Source organism: Ammospiza nelsoni, chromosome 2 (genome assembly GCF_027579445.1).
Source record: "Ammospiza nelsoni isolate bAmmNel1 chromosome 2, bAmmNel1.pri, whole genome shotgun sequence".
Lineage (NCBI taxonomy): Eukaryota > Metazoa > Chordata > Aves > Passeriformes > Passerellidae > Ammospiza > Ammospiza nelsoni.
Genome location: NC_080634.1, coordinates 49,164,265 through 49,184,911, shown reverse-complemented (window position 1 = coordinate 49,184,911; position 20,647 = coordinate 49,164,265). Strand labels below are relative to the sequence as shown.

The following is a 20,647-nucleotide window of genomic DNA, read 5'->3' as shown; positions in this document are numbered from 1 at the left end:
ACAAAGTTTCCCAAGCATAGGCACATTTCAAACACCTTCATGAAAGGTAAGTCATATGCACAGATCAGAAAATCTGGTTTTATTTCATACGGGGTTGATAGCACAGTGAAATTAAACTGGTAGTAGGCAAATCAGCCACTCAGTAAGTACTTCTTAAATTTTGTCCCTCAGCTTAATTTTCACAAGCTAGACTGCTCAAATTAAATCTAGATATTGTAATGTGAAATTTCAACTATGATTTAGTAGTCCAGCACATCAGAGGTTTGGGTTTGTTTTTTTTTTTTTTTTTTTTTGCACTCACTAAACTTCTGCAATTGCAAATGATTTTAAAATTCTAAAACTGAGGCCAAAATGTTTAAATTTAGATATTTTACTGTGTCTGTGACCTGCTTGTTAAAACTCTGAAAAAAAAATCTTTAGCTTTTTTAATGTTTGCATGGTAGTTGAGTGTCCTGAAGTTGTCCTCTTTTCTTATCAGTTCTTGGCAAAAATGACTCATGAATTGTTAAACAGGCTAGACCATGGCAGGCTCATCCTCAGCTATTAGTCATTTCAAACTCTGTTACTGACTGAGCCTGTTCTTTAATATTTCTTAAAGAAATCTCAGCAACATAATCCTTTTAGTCATTCAAACTGACAATGTATAGAGACTATGAAGCTCTCAAGACAAACATGTGTGATTGATAGGCCAGATATTTTCCCAACAGATTTTAAACAGGAGCCTCCTAACAATATTAAGCTAAAAATCTCTTCTCTAACCAGGATTTTTTTTTTTCTTTTTTTAAACTAAGCCATCACTGAAAAATTAACATCATTAACATTTTAACTAGGATAAATGAAATGACACAGCTATCAGTACTGCCATATGGAAGGAGTAAAGGTCTGTTTCCTTTCCAAGAGGCTTGCCATTTAAAACTGGAGCCTAAGGCCTCTGGAAATCAGCTGGCACATTTCCACAGCAGTGGTTACACCACATTGCTCTCTGTAATTCAGCAGAATATGGTTTTGGCTATAAAATTCCAGCAACTCTGACTGCTCATGGTCATGGAATTTATCCCTTTCGGTTTCTTTTGGACATGAAGCACATGTCCACAGACAGAACATCCATATGACCCAAAAGGTACATGTCTAATTTCAGTACAAAATACTGCCAGAAAGCCATAAACACAGTACAGTTTTAGTCTGGAACAAGGTTGATTGGAAAGTCTGTTTCAGACACATACAAATCTTTTGCTTATAAACTGCTGTGCTGCATCTACTATCAAAATTTCTAATGCTGGAAGCAAGAACGTGTTTCCATTGTTACACAGGCTTCAGTTGTCAACACATCACTTACCTCCCATGTTCTCTGTGGCTCCGGGCTTTTTTATTTTCTTTTTCTTTTTTTTTTTCCCTTTTAAATGAATCAAGGAAATGTGAAAAACTCTTTATAAAGAGAAGGAAGCTTATTATTAATTCTCGGTTGCAATACGTTAACTTTGGTCCACTACCCTGAATTCAGTGCCTAGGTTTGCCTTGTGAAAATCCTAGTTGTGCCACCATTGCAATGAACAGAGCTTTGTAAGGTGAGTGCTCCCTCACAGCTGGCACATGTCACTTGAATACATGTCACTGGCTCTAGGAAATCTTGGAATAGCTCAAGAGGTATGTGGGAATCATAAAAACACAGCATGTATTCCAGCAATATCAGGGAAGAGTGCAAGAATTTATTCCTCATTGGTATCTCGGGGCTTATTTTACAGTGAAAAATTTCCTGAGCCTTCAAATCATTACCAAAAATTTAATGAACTTTTTTTTTTTTTTTTACCACGGGGAAGAAGCAGTTTGCACTTGCCAGTTCTGCAGTGTAAGTAAGAGAAGAAGATACAAGGAGCTCTTCCCATCTTTGCATATACTTGCAGTCCCTGAAATACAAGACTCATAAAGTGGTACTGAGGATCATAAGCCAGAGTAGAGATAGTGCCATGCTTGAGAAATATTTATGCATGTCACCATGCTTCTCCCTGGCTGATTCTGGCCTCCTGAACCCCCTAAATATCCTAGGCCAGTGAAATGATGCTCTTCCCTGGCTTTGAAGGGGAAGGGCTACACAAAATACAAAAATGGCCTTTTGCCTGTTCTTGCAGTCCCTGATCTTAAAATCCCAGCATGTGAGGGAAAGGTGAGTTTGTCTTTATGTAATGCATCAAATTTTAGCTGAGCAGTAACAGCAAACACAAAATCTCACTGTTCACTGGGGACTGATTGTGCATCCAGGGTCACTTGTGGAGTACTAACCTAAAAGCTCAGAATCCTACCTGTATTTCTGTGAATCAAAAGTTTGTAAAGTGCTGTAGGGAAAAAGTCATGAAGTAGTATCCAGTCCTGTTGCCAGCAGTCTGTGGAATATTTGCAGTTGATTTTGATAGGAGCAAACCCAGACTCTGAGGCAATTGTAATACCATATTTCACTTTTTGGGGTTTTTTTTTGAAGGAACATGTGGATAGGTTCCTCAGGCCTTTTTCATATTCTTATATTTATTGATAATACTTGATTACTGACCATTCCATGGGTGCTCCTGCTTCCAAGTGAAGGAGTGACTCAATGCATAGCAACTACCAGCCCCAGAAGAGCCCATGTGTTTCATCATTTCACACTACTTACAAAACATTTCATTATTCCCAATTTCAGGCCAACAGTATTTCTTCCATGTTGTATCATATCAGTGTCATGCCTCCTGGTGCTGTGCTGCACGAACTGGACTTGTTGATCAGGATCCATTCTGTCAAATTTTGAATTCAGTATTCACTCTAAGGGAAAAGAAGAACTTATCTTATGGGTTATGGCAAGATAAACATGGAACTTTGGAACTTGTTGGTGGGGAAAAACTGATTGTGAAGGATTTGAAAAATTCTAAACATGCTCAGTCTTGAAGTTTGCAGTAGGGATGACCTCTTTAAAAGGGAAGAGATGAAGGTCAAAATTTCAATGTATTTATTTAAAGTAAAGACTGTGATAGTGAATTCAACTGAAAAGCTTATAAAAATTAATAGCCTCAAAGCTTTCTCATTTTAATAGCTATACTTTCCCTTCCTCAAAGAGGAGACAAGTCTAATCATTGGCCTAACTAGTTATAGCAACTTGGATCTAATTAATTTCTGTGCAGCTGTTGGTAATCTCACATTGCAGAAGCATTATGCATTTTAAAAATACCTTTGCTACTCATTTCTTTTGACACGATATGTTGGTGTTACAAATCATACAATATACCATTTCAACAATATACCATTTGTTTGTTTCAACAATATACCATTCTAAGTACATCCTGATAATCTTTACCTTCATATTTTGCTGTGCTTCATCTTCTGTTTGTTGTTTTTTTTTTCTCTTAACTGCAGATGTGTTTTGAAAGTTGTTTTCATTTTAGCTTCTCATTTTTAGGTATTTGGAGCATAATTCAGCAACACAAAGACCAGAGAACTTAGATATCCTAGTATCAGTATCAAGGCACTGTCATTATAAACAGTGCCAGCAAACATTTTGTGGTCTTTGTTTCTTATTCCCTGTGGAAGGAGCAATAGTATGATACTTTTTAAAAATAAATGCATCTTCATTATTTTTAATTACATATACACCTGTTGTTATTTTTCTGTTAGAGGGAGTTTTAACACTGTTTGATATCATTGGCTAAAGATTTTAATGTCTGCATGTTTTATAAAACTTGTAAAGAAATTTTTGCCACCTTTGAGCTGAAGAATATTAATTTAATGCTATGAAGCAAGTAGTGTCTCAGCCAACTTGGCTCCATCTTGTTTGTAGGCTTATTGTGCAGTCACATGCAAATCAATATATTCTCATGGGACACTTGTCCTCCTTTAACTGGCACAAAAGAGGAAGCTGATCAAAAACTGCCCATGTGAGAAAGATCCCTGCATTTTGTGTTCTTGCTTTGTACAGGTCAAGAAAGAAAAAGGGGACTCGATTGTCTCCTCTATGTCAATGTAATTTAGGTATAATAGCCCTGGAGCAGTAGGTGAACCTGGGGTGGGGGGAAAGGTCCAAGTCTCTTCATGCGGGACTCTAGATTGCACTCTAAACTTTGATTGCATGTGTGGTGCATGGATTACTCTTTGAATCCTCAAGCTGAAAATGTAGGAGGACACAGCCAGTCTTGTCACTGTCAGTTTGGAAGTTCATTGAGGAGAGAAGTGCCTTTCCAGTCACAGAAGACTGATAAATGAAAATCAAGGGGCTTGAATGGCAATTATTAGCTGAGACTCTGCTCTGGTTTTCAGAGCGGTGCCACGCGTAGCTCAAAAGACAGAGTGGATTCATGTTTTACTGCCATGAATATTCAATGAATCCCAGCTCTTTTGTCTGAGTACCCGGGTCCTGAGCAGTCCCACGGCAGCAGGGTCAGGTCTCTGTGGTCCCATAGCATTGCTGCTTGGCTAGGTTTTGAGTGCTGTGTTGAAGTGGCTGAGCTCTCTTTAATTTGAAGTCATCCTGATTTGTCATTTCGTATGTATTTTTCCCCAGGTATTGTGAACACGAACTAACATGCATACACTGTACTTTATTTCCCAAATCCTTCAAGGGAGAGCCCTATGCCTCTCACCTGAGAGGTAAAACTGGGGGTTTGTAGCAAAACAATATTCATGTGGCTTTTTTGTTTTGTTTTTTGTCCTTTCCTTGTGGTATAGGGCGAAGCATACCTACCGTAAAACGTTGCTGGAGCAAGTTAAGGAGTTGGAAACAAAGACAAGAGAACTGGGAAAAGCCATGCTTCGTGATAGTAATGGAAAGAGGCAAGTCTATGCTAAATGTTTAAACCAGACCCTTCTTTTCCTCTCCCCTCCCTATTTCTTATTCACTATTAAAATCTGATTGTAGACAGGCTAATAAGGCTTCTTCTCCTGTATTATTTATTTATTGCTGTTCCCTTTCATATGTGTCTGTTCCCCTCACAGAAACCAGCCCTTCCATTGTCATTTCTCCTGCATTATTGCTGTGAGGGTCTGTTGGAAACTGCTGCTCAGTCTCCTGCATGGTAACATGTAGTGCTCTTACCTGGCCCCTGAGGCAGGCTGGTTTTCAAAGCACTTTGTTATGTCATCAAAAAAAACAAAACAAAAAGATTACCATGTCAGGAGAGGGAACTGTCAGCAGCGCAGGATATTACGACTGTAGCTAAACGGAGAACTGGCTTAATCCATTGTGCCCTACTACTTTGTTCAGTTTCACCTTAAGAGGTTTTTTTTATGCTTTTGCTTTTTTCACTACAGCTTGCAGGTCTCTTGCCTTCAGGGTTCTCAGTTTCTCGTTGTGCCTCTCCCTTATAACCACACCATATGGACTTGAATATATTGCTATTATTGAACCTTTCATTGTACACAGAGAGTATGTGTTGTGTGGGAACTTTTGTCTCTTCTGAAAGAAGCAAAAGAAAATCATGGTGAGGCTTTTGCATCCAACAATTTCATTTACCATCTCAGAATGTGGTTCTGCATCAGCTGGTCGGAAAAGCTCCCCAAGTTCAAAAAGGTTTTAGAACTAACTCTTCTGTTCCTTACACAATGTGGCACCACATGACTTGCTAAGAAACTACATGATCATTAAACCAGATTTTAGCAAACCTTATAAACTAGCAAACTGAGTGGAATGGGGCTTTTAAAAGATTTTGTTCTTCTGGGGCAGGGTCATCCTTTGAGCCTTTGATGTCTATTCTAAGGTAAACTAATTGCCATATTTTAGCTGCTGCTAAGACAAGCAGATAGTAGATTTTTTTCAACTGAATTTGTGTGTTAATAAGGACTGGTTTTAGGGAAAATTATCAGGCAGTGATTTACTGAGATTATGGTAAACTGAAAAGCTTTTAAAAAAGCTTGTGTGAACTTTAATGTGTTTATAAGATGTCCTTAGGGACCAGAGTTTGCTTCTCTGAGGCCAAGACAAAGTAAACACAGTGTTATTGATTAAGATCACTTCAAAACACTTGGTATCTTCAGTTTTTGAGTAATTTTTCTGCTGCGACTCTTGGATCCAGCAAAACAGAGTTTATAAATTCTGCTCACTAGCAAAAGTCACAAACTGCACATCAAATTATTTAAGAAGAGAAAACAAACTTTGCAGCAACAAAGGCAACCTTCTATGCCACAGTTATAACCAACAAAGATGCTTAATATCAGGCATTTAATTAAATAATGGGCCTTGTTCTTAGAAGGCTGAGCAATCATTTTGAAGTCAGTTGAAGGCAAAGCACTTAGTACCAAAATCAGGTCAGTCTCCCCAGACAAGAAAGGTGTAACGTGGTGTTGTGAAGTGCTGACTGATAGTGTGATTAGATGCCAGGTAAGTGGATACCACACCAGCGGAAAACTGATTGTTCCCAGGCACATAGCTCTGGTATGAGCTCAGTGAGTTGCCTGGGTGTTGCTGTGGCTCCTATCCGTGCACTTAAGTGAGGTTATACTGATGCTGGTTCGAAGCATTTGTGTTTTCCTGCCAGTATTTAATGCCTGTTATTGACAGTCAGAGAGGAGCATGAGTCAGTTTTGTGCCTGGTGCATCCCTGGGTTGCAGGGTGGGTTGAATTGCTGTTAACAGTGAGAGAGAGACAGTCAGCATTTGATCTGTTTATGTGTGCATGTCTGTGTCTCCAAGAGCTTGATGGGTTTCTTCTCTGTTTACACACTGTCCTGACTTTCTGTAAATTTCATGGCCATGTTGTAATTCATTCATACACTCCATGTTTTCATAGCCTTTTACTTTATTGCATTCTCACTGCAAACTCTTTCATCTGCATTCCTCCTCCATATAGCTTCACTTCATTCTCAAAACGCTTGCATGGAGATGATGTAAGGAATCCCTTCTGGCCCTCCTTCCCATTTTCCCTCCCCCCTTCTTTCCATGCATTTGTTTGTTCTCATTCCTAATTGCTCCCAGATTTTCTGGGTGGTCCATCTGTGAACTAGATAATGGTAGAGTGCCTCTGCCTGCTTGGAGCTGGTGTGCTGTGCTTGTGTTGTGGCCTCCCCACTCCCCTTCAGAGTTGTTCTGTCTTTTATCTCTTTTGTTTGTCTCATGGCTCTTTCACACCTGCTAGAAATCGTGAGCTTGTCCAAAGGGAAGGATGAGGGTGGGAAAGAAATAGAGTGGGAGCTTTCTTCAGTTAGACTCTCTGGTTCATGTTCCTTATTTTTAAAATATTTCCTTGAAGCTGGTGGAAACGTGCTAAGGTGCATGCTCTGCTCTCCCCTCCTGCCCACAGCCCCGTTGCTCTTGGGGTATTTCTGGCAATGTGACACTGTGCAGGAAGGGAGAGTAACAGGACTCTCCTCATTTCTTATAGAAAATAGAGAGCTGTGTAAAAACTGCATGAGTCCATCTGTCACCTCAGTCCTTGGCTGGAAGTGCTCCTGAGAACATGCCCATTAGGTGCTGGTTTGTTCAGGCAGCTGTGGAAGATAAGCTGGCTGTCATCGGGGTCCATTTTCCTGGCCTCCATGGAGGACACTGGTTTTGTTCAATGTTTTTCACAAACAAACAACAAAAAAGCTCACACCCAATTATAGATAAGAGCAGGATTTAGGGAGCTAATTGTTTTTCTCATTTCCTAGATCTTAGACAAAAAATGAGGTGCAAGATCTGAGTGTTCAGAACTAGTCTGCTAAACAAAAAGCAGTTTGCAAAGCCTGGAAAGCAGTGAGTGCCTCTAGACTTGCACAAGAGGATGCCAACAGTTTGCTGTGACTCAGCTGAATCGTTGTTAAATGTGGGCAGATATCACCTGGGTCCTTGCTGTGCTTTGGGAAGGAGTTCTGGGTCAGCTGTGTGTGCCACTTGATACCTATATATTCATATCCTGTCTCAGAGGATCTTCACCCTGACAGCTGTTCTTGCTAGGCACATTCTTCTGGGGTAATAACAAATGTCTTCACTAGTGCTCTTCACTAGTTATATCTTTCTGAATCTTAGACCCTTTGAACAGTTTCTAAAATTGAATTTGCTTGTATTGCTCTAAAAAAGCAGGTGCACAGTTTTTCCCTGCTGTGGCTGGGAATGAACAGCAAGGCAAGTGGTTGATGAGGAACTGGTTTGGTCTGTGCAGGGCAGAGTGTCAGCACCCTGGGCACTACAGCTGGGTCCCAGAAACCTTGCAAACAGCATTAGAGTGATGCTTGGAGATTATAGCAAGTGTATAATCTTGAGCTTTAACAGGTCATGCTCTTATTCCTTTATATGTCTCATCTGGACAGCTGAAAACTTAAGTTTGGTAGGGGCTGGGATGATGACGAAGTAAGATAATTCCAAAAGCAGGGCATTAATCAGGGTGAACATGTATTTAGAAAAGTGGAAACTCCAGAAATAGCTTGAGAAGCAGGAGAGTGTGCAGTGAGGGGCTATGGTGGATCCCATGCCATGCGTGCCTACCTGTGGAAGATGAGGACCCACACTTGCCTTCCCCAGCCTGGGCACTTGGCAGTGCTGGGCTGGACTTCAGCCCAGCTGTGACATGAGCACGCCTTGGTTAGGAAGGGAGAGGGGCTCCCTGGCACTCTCATGTAACAAAAGGCAGGATTTAACACTAAATTTTCATGAATTTGGAGAGGTGAGAGGGGCAGGTCATGAGCCAAAGCAAACATGGACATGAGGAGACACCTGCCCAGCAGATTTAATCATGCTAACGTGTAAAGATTTACACAAAGAAAACAAACAAGGTTTGTGTTCAAAAGCAGCATTGAGTTCAGCAGCAGAGATTTCTGTCTTTAAATAAGTTTACAACTTAAATCTTGGCTCGTAAAGGGCCAAACCTTCAAGTCCTCGTTCATTTTTCACTCCATCTACCCTCTCAATGAAGTCAGCAAGAGTTCAGGTGGAGTAAAGCCTGATTAGGCACCAAAGCAAACTTTGCTTTGGAAACCCATGTCACTTTATTGCTCCACTGGCCAACTAATGGAGAGTGAGCAAAGCTGTGCAGCACCCTCTTTGCGACAGTAGATTTCCTGTTCCAGAGGGTTTCTCTGTCTTGGAATTGCCAGAGAGCTCCCTTTGAAATTGGCTTTTTGGTTGTTTTTCTGTCCTGTTATGAATTGGTTGGTGGGCAGGATTAGATTGTTTGATACTGAAGAACAATGTGGCTTTCATGATTTGTACACTTTACGAGGAGCTGAAGGACCTCTCTGGGCTGTTGCAGAAAAGTGCCCGCATCGCTCAAGTGTTGGGAAGAATTTCTTCTAATGAGTCAGAAATCTGGGAGGCAGAGTCTTGCCTTGGACAAAAGTGAAGGGAAGCGACTACAGACCTAGCAAGGTATAGCTGCAGTGTGTGTTTGCACAGCATTTTTCTGTATGCCCCTGTACTTTGGCTGCTCTCAGACACCCACTGGTGATGGCTGTGGTGCCGCTTTCATCTCCATATCATAAAACAAATACTGTTTTTTCCAGTGCACCTAAAACAGCAGCTCCCCACAGTCTCTCCATTGTCTGTTTTCAACAAGGAGACATTCTGGTGTAGATTCTCTTTCATTTTAGTACTTCTCACCAAATCTAACCCAGTTTCTTTGCTGAAAAGTTCATGACCAGCTCTCGCCCTGAGAGCAAGTTGTATTTTCTATCTTGGCCTTGATTTTATTTGGTGTGGGAGGGCAGGTGCCTGTCTCATTTCAATAGCTGTGTAACATGGCAGGTAATCAATGAGCTGACACAGGCATCCTTGGAGATTTCCCTGCTCCACAGGTCCCTGGGGAGGAGCAAGAGGGCAGCATGGGAAACTTGCCTTGGGCTTGTGGCTGTGCAGAAAACTGAGTGGCAGAGGCTCAGCCTCTCACTGGCAGAGGCAGAAATGGTAAAACAGACCTAACTTTTAAGAAATACATGAATGAGGTGAGGACCTGATCTCCTGGCTCCTGAGGAAGAGGCAAGCTTTTTCATTAGGATCAAGAGGAGTGAGGCTTGGGCTCATTGTATTTCAAAGTACTCTGTACTGATGCACCCCAAGTTACATCTACTGGAATAGGGAGACCATGCCATTGAGGCCCCTTTGCATCAGCAGGTGCAGTGAATCTTACTTGAATCAAGCTCAGTCTTGTGCTTTCAGCTGGTTAAATAGCATGGGATGTTTGGAGCCAAATTCTTGTTTCATGAAATGTGTTGACTTCGATGTATTTACTCAGGATGTGCATGACTGTGATCTGAATCCAGCCCATACACTGCAGCTGAACATAAAATGAGGTTGAAGAGGGGAGAGGTGTATTTTGGGTTTTGAGGTCTCAGCATAGCATCCTCTTTATCAATTTTTCCAGATGTTCTTCACACCATTTCTGGAAGGAAAGGTGCAATTTCTCCACTAGCATACACAAGAAAGTGACTGGCATATTTATGATTTTTCCTTGCAGGTTTTCTAGTAAAAAGATATTAGACTCCTTTTACTAGAAAAAAGCACATAAAATTATATCAGTAGGGTTTTTTTAAAAAATTCTTTGATTCCATATGGTAAACATTCATGTATGGAAGGTGGAAAAAGCATAATTTTCTTTTATTCCACGCTTGTCCTTTTCTCTCTCCCTTCTGTCCCATATCAGTAAGGAATCATCACATTATTTCCTAATTTAATATGTACAATTTATTTCTGACATTTCTAACCCCTATGTGTGAGGCACTTGAAATTACCAGGTTTGATTCCACTTTGGGGAGGCTGTGGGGCAGAGGTGGGGAGGGGCAGAGGACAGAAAGGGATTCATAACCTGGCCAGAGGTCTGAAGGGGGATTTACCATGTTCCCACTGGCACTGGGGACCCAAGTGCCTGCTTGCTAGTGCAAACCTGTTAGAGTTGACATTCCCCTTCTCCAGTGCAATTAATTATTTGCCATCCTGGTTGTAGCTATCATGTAACCTTGAGGGAAATCCACTGCACAAATAGGGTTAAAACCTGGTGACCCGGAGAAGGATTTACAGCTGTGATCAAATCTGCTATCAAAGTCAAAGTTGATGGAGGTACAGTATTAGAACAAAGACCAGAATGAAGTTGTAAATTGAAAAGAAAGATTAGGAAAAAGGAACATTACAAGATGAGAGTTAAAACTGATTAAGGGGCCAATCTCTCTGATGCCTAATCCTGACTTACTGGGTTGGGCACTGAGGATCTCCACAGGGGAGGGAGGAAGAAATCTTCCCTCCAGGCTGCACAGCAGGAGAACTGCTCCATAACAACTGTTCCAGCCTAATGGCTTCAGCAGTCTGCCTGCACCCTGACTCCTCTGCTGCCTAACCCAGTCTCTGAAGAGAGGCAGGACAGTCTGCATTCTCCTCACTGATTTGCAGTAAAGAATAAAGTGCCAAGTTAAGCGTAGCAAGAACAAGAAAACACAAGTTATATTAGGTGTTAAATATTTAGTGGATAATTACAAAATACTTAAAAGCTTAAAGAAAAGCAATTTGGGTTGGATTTTTTTTTTTTTTCAGTTCAACCAATTGTCCTGGGCTGTGCTCTGAATTGTGTACATGAAACTTTCAAGGTTCATTTTTTGTTGTTGCCTTGAACTGTTCTTTAGCTTTTCTGTAAAGAAAAGCAAAAAAAAAAAAAAAAAAAAAGCTGATTGGAGGAGTTTAAGGAGTTTAGAGTTTTTGAAGACAGAAGTAATCTTAACTTCAGTAAAAGTATGTAAGTGAACTTCTAGTATACCAGTAAGTTTAGATTTTTTAAAAAATCCACACACAAAAACCCCAAACCAGAAAAAATCTGTACACAGAGACCAAGCACAGAAGACTTCACCCTCCAAGGTGACTACTTCTGAAAAAAATGAGTGAGTAGGAAAAGAATGTTATAATTGCAACTGTATTGCCACCTTATCTGTATAGGATATGACCAAGCACCCAGTAGAGTAAGTGCAAAGTGAGGCACTTAGGGACAAGAAGTCAACAGCACTGATACCAAAAGAAGGGTAGCTAAAAAGCAGCAAACCACATTTAGCCTTTTCTGCTTCTCAGACGTTTAAATTGGGTCAGTTCCCCTGTTTTGGGAAGGCTGAGGGCAAAACTGGACAGCTTCAAGTTTTGATTTAAGTTAGTTGACTTTAGGACATCTGACAGTGATGTCTGCCTTCCACCCCCCAAAGAAATGCATACACACGTGCTTAGTGTTTGCAGTGCTTGGAAATGAGAGGTACTTTAAGCAGAGAGAGACCTCCACTATTTTCTTGGGATTGCTGCATTTCAGAGAGGCATGTGATGTTCAGCGCTGATATTTTTAGACTGTATTTTTTAAAAGTGCTTGGTCTTTTTACAGTGGGCTCACCCTGACTGGACATAAGGTGCCTATCAAACCTGCACTGTTATTCCATCTTGGAGCTGGCTGGCTTTGGCTCTGTAGGATGTGGGAGAAGCTTATGGCAGCTTCTCCTAGAAGCCACCCCAGTAGCCTCCCACTACCAAAACCTTGCTATGCAAACCCAATATCATTCTAAGTAGTATTTGAGAGAAGTTTAGGAATAACAGTCTCAAAAATGAAGGTGAGAATGGATTGTCCCAGTGATTTTAGGAATCAAAAAAGGATCTGACTTTTCTACCTTAAGACATTGTTATTGAAAAAAAGAAAATGTAAATCATCTTCGCTTATCATGAAAAGGAAAAGCTTTGTCCTGCTTTTAGCCACATGACTTTAAGGACCAACTTGAAGGGGTTTCTGTGGATTTAGAGTGAAGAATTTGACCGCAGAACTCTATATATGTACTGCAAATGGGGGCTGACTGAAGCTCGCAGCATGTCCTGGCCTCCATCTGCTGCTGCAGGGTGGTTCTGCCATGGGTACAGTCTGGTGTGGCAACGCAGGCAGACCTGTGAGCGCCTGCCCTGAGCGCTGCTGCTGCACGCTGGCTGCAGGTGCTCCTCCATGCAGACCTCTGGGACACAGAGGGAGAGCTGCTGTTTGGCTGGAGTAGCCTGCTGCCAAGCCAAGTCGCAGCCTGGAACAGCAGTGTTTCTTCAGGGCTTTGGTGAGGGCCATGCATCCTTGGGTTCCTGTTGATGAGGCTGCTAGGCTGCCTTAACAGTTTCCCAAACCACTCATTGCCAGCCGTGGTCATACTGCCCATCTTTGCCCCAGCTGCTCCTCTGGATCAGCTCCACTGTTTGGATCCATGTCATGTGTGAGCTGACAGAAGTGGGGTGATGTGGGGAGCACTGTCAGGTCACTGACTGGTGGGGGCAGGAGCTGCTTTAGCCATCAGTCACCACCAGGACATCCATGGGGCTGCTGCTGAAGGTATAGAACACTCTTTTAATCATTTCACATCCAAGCAGCATAAAAAACTTGCAGCTGCATGTGGGCTGAGCTCAATACCCCATGTTCTCATGGACTGGAGAGCTGGCTGCTCTCAATATGCTCCAAGTCAGCCTTGCAGGGCCACACATCCAGATACATTTGATGCTTATCAGGCATTTTGGCTGAATAATGTCAAATACAATTTATAAAGAGGGAAGGTTGCTCTGTGGCTTTCACATGTGCTTTGGAAGTACCTGGAGGGGAGCTTGTTGCACTAAGAAGTCCTGGAAGTGCTATGCCGTGGCAGAGGGTAAGAGCTCAGCTTCTCTGGAAAGCTGGCTGTTGCTGAGCCCTCAGCAAGGACTTGGTGCTCCTTAAATCCTGGCTGGCTGCTGCAGGAGTCATCTCTGACAGGTAACTTCTGGCACCTCCCATCCTGCTAGTGGCATAGGCAGCACTTCTGTCTTTGTTCCTCTGTGGTTTTTACCTGGTGACCCTTTGGTGTCCTAGTGGTGGGTTTTTATTAATGGCGTGCTGAGTATTTACAGTAAAATGCAAAAGAAGCATGGTTTGGGATGTCTATTTCAGCTGGATCCAGAGTGATTAAGGAGCAGTGTTTGTAGATGCTGACTCTGCAAAGAAAATGCTGGGGGTTTTTTTGTTTATTTTTACTGTTTATATGCCTCAGACACTTTGTTGTGAAATGCTCCAGAGATTTCCTTTGATTACATTGCTGCTTCATTATCAGTAATGCCTGTTTGCCTTTTAAATTAAAAGGACCTCCTTCTCTGACCTCAGAGTAAAACATTCCTGCAATCAAATGTAGATAACAAAAAATAACATCTCTTCTTTGTGGATGAGAGAGGGAAGCCAGCAGAAGCCCCTCATTGCCCCTTTGGCAGTTGTGTAGGAGGGTGAATCCTCTCTGTGATGTCAGTGCAGCCAGAGCATGGAGACACAGTTGCTCTCTGAGCCAGCTGGGCCTTTCTTCCCCAGCCCTGGGATATTCTGGGTGTTTGAGCATAGAGTTTTGCTGAGCCCTCAGCTTAGTGTGACTTGCATTTGTGATTATTTGCATGCTTTAATTTTGAATTCCTGGTCCGAAATAATGTTGTTTTTAATGTTCTCCTTATGCTGAGCCTATGCTAGTTATGTCTCTGCCCACTGTATAACTTCTAACAATTCTAAACTAAAAAAACCCCCGTTAAACCAAGGCCTGGGGTGGTTCTGGGGGGATGCCCTCATCCAGCAAGGACTATCTGAGGAAGAACAGTAGTTTCCTCTGGCCAGTTACAGAGGTGTGGCCATAGCCTCTGCCTGGTGTACAGTTCTTGCTCTATGTCTGCCAGCACTGTGATCGATGCTGTAAGCCTTTAAGCAGTGTTATGTTGTGTGAAAGGTGAGAGATGGAACTTGTGAATAAATCCTCAGGAATACATGCCATGTCCTAGCAGCCAGAGAGGGATCTGCAAGGCCTCTCTGCCAGGTGTACTTGGGGAGAAGCCATTATGCTTGAACCTCTGATTCTTCTTCAGAAGACACATAAGGGAGTTTGAGAGCCAAGAGACTGAAATGAAAATGAACAGTCTGCTTGTAAAGGATTTGGTGATTAGAATTGATCAAAGCTGGAGAGGTCTGCTTCAGACCTTTCTTCTTGCTCTTTTTATTTTATGTTGATGTGATTTTCAGTGACAGAAACATGTCAGCAAGAAACGGCAAACTTTTTTTTGTAAGTTATTGTTTGAAATGTATGGAAGAGCTCAAGTATTATGTTTTAATTCTAAAATTTAAAAAGAGAGAGAAGAGTACACTCTTTTCCTCTCAAAATTCAATACACAGGCCAAGATGACAAGGACAGAAACTTGGTAGTCTTTTACCTTCTGTTTAGCCACATGGGATATTTTACTAAAACTTCTCCCCTCCCTCATTCTTTCAGGTCCCTGCTGTCACAGTGAGAGGGCAACACCTTGCAAGATGTTTCCTCCAACAGGAGAATAATGCAGGCCAACCAGAGTTTCTCAGGCTATCTTTAGCAGAGTGTGTGCCACTGGAAGCAAAGAGACTGAACAAGGGTTTACCTGCTGTTTCTTTTGAAAATCCTTATGGGTAGGAGGGAGGCTGTGGAGTTAAGGACAGAACTTCAGCCTAAGCCTTGGAGGTTTAGATTTTCTGGTTTAAACTAAGCTGAACAATTATTTATCTGTGGCTGTTTGCTGCAGCTCCACTGTGGGGTGGAAGAACCAGTGATGCTGCACCTGCAGGCAGTGTAGTGAGGGCTTTGTAGGTGTTCAGATGATAGGGCAAACAGCTGCAGCTTTCTTGTCCTCTGGGCTTACCCATGGACCCTGAGTCTCTTGCACTGGAGAGCCAAGGTTCTGCCCTGAGTTCCTGGCATGTTTTTAGCATGGGGTGGGCAGCTGGCAAATGTGTTTTTGTGCTTCAGTTGTGTCATCTCTAGCAGCCCTGGTAAGGCTCCACTAGGCACCCTAGTTCTTCCTTCTGGAAAGGGGAAAGGCAGAAACAAACCAAATATTCTAATGTCTGTATCTGACTGAATTCTTCATAATCCAGAAGGACAGTGAATTAAAACCAGTGGCAACTGAGTGTATTTGTCTATTTGGTGTGCTTCTGCTCTATATCTCCTCTGGCAAATCGTAACAAAACACAAACAAGAATTCAGTTTTTGTAAGAGAAGGAGGGCTCTGAATTTCTATTTTTTCTTTTTTAACTGGGATATGCATGTGTTTTCAAAGGGAAGATCCAATTTTAAGAGACACCTGCATCCACTTTAACCTTCCGGTCTTTGTGATCCCAGCTTTTGCCACCAGTCAATTAATGGACTCAGGAGGACATTCTGGGTCAAACTATACCAAATACCCCAAATCCTCATTAACGCTAATTAGTGCTCAGTAGATTAATTGGTGGTGAAGCTCATCTTTTTTTAATTACTTGAGCAAATGAGACAGCAGGACCTTGTGGTCAGCTTTGAATTATTCTGTTTGTTTTGATGCATCTCATTTGAATGTGTAAAGCCAGATGTTTGTTGCCTGGATTTAAGAGCTGTTTGCTTTTGTGAGGGATAAGAAGAAGAGAATACAAAAAATAAAATTAAGCTCTCCATTGACACCTTAGAGCAATTTAGATAGGAAGATGGAAGAGTCGTTTTATTCATGGAATTGAAAGCACTGTTATGAAGTAACATGTTGCCTTTAGTTTACCTTTTGATTTGTCATTCACTTAATGAATTTGTGTGATGTTGCTAGCACAGAATTCTAGGCAGGCAGAAGTCATCTTGACTCTCTTATGAAGCCATCACAAAGGTATTCCTGGCCTGAGGTATTCTGCATTATTGATAGCAACTAAATCTGATTTTAGCTGACTTGACTAATGATTTTTTTAAATCTTTTTTTTTTTATAGAAACTCTCAGAATTAAGACCTTTTAACAGTTTTTGTTCTAGTCAAGTATATATTTAGTTCAAAGCATTTTGTCTGTGTCCGTTGTCCTTCATATAATTAGAGATAGATGGTGCCTCTCCCTTACCCCTTGGAGGTTACTGACTAACCAGCTAAAGCATATTTCACTGTCACTTTCCATGTCACTGACACTTTCTTATGGAAGTGACTTCCATAAGAATGTCTGGGTTTGTGACTTCTTCCATTCTGACAAGATTCCTGAATACGAACCCCACTGTCCAGTAATCAGAGTGTGATCTCATGGTCTCTTATCCTTTTGTCTCAATGCATCTGAAGATGCCATCCTTAGACCCCATGGGAGTGTTTAGGCCCTGGCTCAGGGTCACTAGAAAGCAGAATTAAACCTGAAAATTATGGCTAATGCTTGGGATTGATTTACAAGCAGTATTTCTGTGAGCAAGGCCTAACCTGTTGCCTGTGAGCCCAGTGTGTTACTTTTGCATCAAAGTGTGAGGCAGACAGAGAAGTCTTCACTTTGTTACCTGTTAGCAGCAGGCAGAAACCTTTTCTGAAAGCAGGGAACTTGTACAAGTGCAAACACTTACTAGTTAAGAAAGCCACTTCACTTTTACTTCAGGGATTTTACTGGGAGATCTAATATCTATAACTAAATAAAATACTCATCCAATTCAGAAGAACTGTGTTGCATTACCTTCTGTGTATTAAAGGTTTATCTTATAGTATTTGACTGGTCTTGAGTTGCAGTCTATTTAGTCATCCCTCATATTTGAACCACAAATACTCTAATTCTACTGTGAGTTTTTCTTTCTCTGCATAGATACAGTCCAATATCATTTCCCAAATGGGAAAATCAGATGTGACTTCAGTTTTGACCTTGTTGATTATAATTAGCAATATCAAAGATAGCATGGTTTTGGCATTCTTAGAGCTGCAATGTGTCGCTCCTATTCGAGGTCCCTTGACAGCAGGCTTTCCTCCACACACTGAATGCAGAAGCCTGAGGGGCTAAGCATTATTGGTCTGCACTTCATCTGTTGCTGCATGGTAGACAAGCAGATGAAGAATTTTTCCTTGTGAGCTTTTCTGCTGTGGTTAATTCCATTCTCAGTGTAAGAATTTTGTGGCAAATATTGCTTATTTGTCTCTTACAACAGTATTTTTGATTGGTTTAAGTTTGATTGGTTTAAGTTTAAACCACCCTCCTACTGAGATAGAAAAGTGTCTTCCTACATGTTCTTTGCCTGCAGAACATGAACAAGTATTGCACTTCTGTCATTCACAGAACAGCAGTGTGTTTAGACAGTGTTTCACTAAACTAACAAGTTACCCAGCAGTGTCCTGCAGTCAGCAGGAGGTTGTGCAGTACAGCATCACTGGTTTGCACATGCACTGGTAGTGGCTGGCTCTGCAGGCTGTCAACTTCCTAGGCAAGGAAGGTAAAAGGTTAGAAAGTCTCATGCCTTGCTTTGTGCCTTCCATTGCATCACCCTTACCTGGTGATTCTTAGTAGTATGTGTTTTCCCTCGTGCTGCCTGCTTGGAACAGGTATAAACTTCTTTCTGTATGTGCTAGATTTTCTTACAGCCAGAAACTGATCTTGGTTTTTTTAATCACTTGGGTCCTCCAAGATTTTTAGAAGCTTTCATGCTGTAACCCTAGTTTTAATGGAAACCTCTGATCCTTTCTTCTTTGAACACATGTAGGTCTCCTGAGCCAAGAGTTGTTAGAGTTTGTTTGACAAACTCAGTTGGAATCAATACTTTGCTTCAAAATTTATTATCAACTTCTGTTTTGTGTTGAGGGAATACTGCTGACTGCAGGCAGGGAAAGCAACCTGCCATACCGTGTGATTCTGTGGTGCCAGGGGAAGGAGGGGAAGAGACCAAGTGTCTGAAAATGCTTGGAGTTTGTAAAGATTTTGAGGAGGAGTCCATAGGTTTTACAAGCTTCTAGTTCAACTGTGTGAGCTTGGGGATCACAGGAAAATGAGAAGGATTCCACCCTGTCTTTTGTGGACACCTCATTATGCACTGAACAGTGGACTGTGAGCCTGGCTATTGCCCTAATGGACTATTAAGTGGAATATAAGCCTGCATGGCTGGATTACATATTACAGGCATCTCAGAGATTCTTCAGTTACTTTCCTGATTGAAGTTAGCAAACTGCTTCAGTGAAAGGGAGTTGTTTGTTTAAAGCTGTTGTTAGCATGTCGACAGCAGCAGCTGCGCTTGCTGGGATTTCCATTTCATACACCAAATGCATGTGAATCTGTAATCTAACCCAAGGAAGATACCAGCATTGGCATTCAGGTGTGTATCCATGTTTGCAGCATAATCAGTGCAATTGCTCCTTGTGAATAAAGATGTGAAAGAAAAAGCGGACTGGGAAAATGGAGACACGGTGTAAATGTGGGGCAAATGGGACAAAGGCACTGCAAGGAGCTGTACCAGCAAACAGATCCCTTCTATGCACTAGCTCCATCTCAGTGTCAGAAACAAGGGTGAGGAGGAATAAACAGACCAATTGTGGAGAACTGTGAACCAAAGTAGACTCTAATACCTTTCTGAAAATAATCTGATACTGAAGTTACTTGAGGCTCCAGTGCAATGAGATTTGAAGGCCTATGTTATTTTAAAACCCCGTTGAACTTAGTGGGACTCATATACATAATTAAGTGCTTTGAAAGGTCAGGATCTTAGTCATAATTTTTTAACTCTGGGCATCAAGTTCTTGATGAAGCAAATGTTGGTTTTCTTATAAAAATCGAAGTGGAGAGTGCCTCTAATAATTCTTGTTGGTATGTTACACCTGTTGTAAGCGTACTGTGTTTTTTATCTTAAGTTGGTATTTTCTCTTTTTGTAAATTCAGCACTAATTTTTTCAGGCCTCTGACAAGAACTATGTAAACCAAAGAGCTTTCTAATAAAGGAAACTGGATAGAAAGTTTTCTTTCCATATGGGAGGTTGGTTAAAGTGAGAGCATTCTTTAGAAGGCAGAATTAACTATGGGTCCTACCTTTGGTTGCTTCAGGCCATTTTGCAGGTGTGATAGAAGCCTTCTACCTTGTGCTAAGCGACAATGCTTTGCTCCTTCTCTCTAAGGCAGTTTGTGTATGCTGTGATTCATGTGCATAATACTAAAGAGAAATCTTCTTAATGTTCCATATCACTCGATGTCAGACTTCTGATATGTTTCATAATAATTTAGAGGCATCACACATTCAGAAATCACAATTATGGTGATATTAGGGATGAACTGACCAAAAGTAGATTTATACAAAGTGTCCTTAGAAAGGAGGAGTTCTCTTCATAATGTGCAGTTTAAAGAGAGAGAAAATTCTTTTTCATGCTACAACCACCTTTAGCACTGACAAAGTCAAAACTGAGAAGTACCTTAAATACAGTTGACTTTTACCTTGAAATGATCTGGTTACTCACTGGTGTGTTTTCTCACTTTCTGTCTCCCTTAGCGTGAACGAACGTGACCATTTGTTAAAAAGGCTCGGCAGGAAAACTCCTCCGAGCCTTTTCCGCGCTCATTCTGTCCAGCAAAGCGTGTCACGTAAGTAGCGGCTCACGTCCGCCCCTGTTTCACAGCCTAGCCCCGCGTCAGGGAAGCCAAGGGTGATTATTTTTTAATTAAATTGTAGGTAGAGATAATCTAACGCTGAGGCTGAGCTGCCAAGCGAGACACGTACATTTGGAAGTGGAATTAGTGTATCTGGCCCTAGGCAAGGGGAGCTCAAATGTGGTTAATTCCCTGGGATTCAATCACCAGGCCCAAATGATAGAATCCCAGTATGCAGGTTCTCTAAAGGTAGAATTCTGATAGTCTTAAGAATAGTCTAAAAATCAAAAACTCTGCGTAAAGTAAATGTTGTGGTAGAGCTTAGCTTTAATAGAAATTATTTCTGTATGAAATGTCACATTAGCTGTGGTTAGCTGAGAATACAGAGATGTTTCAGGGATG

The 20,647-nt window shown here is 41.5% G+C and overlaps 1 protein-coding gene across 2 annotated transcripts in view; it reads left to right on the top strand.

The window, feature by feature from the left end:
* ATP8A2 (ATPase phospholipid transporting 8A2) overlaps positions 1-20,647 on the top strand; it is a 278,010-nt gene that overhangs the window by 244,297 nt on the left and 13,066 nt on the right. For both annotated transcript variants that reach the window (XM_059465994.1, XM_059465993.1), the window contains 2 exons: positions 4,684-4,788; positions 20,148-20,239. In XM_059465994.1, the coding sequence (XP_059321977.1) occupies positions 4,684-4,788; positions 20,148-20,239 (197 nt within the window). The remainder of the gene's footprint in view (positions 1-4,683; positions 4,789-20,147; positions 20,240-20,647) is intronic.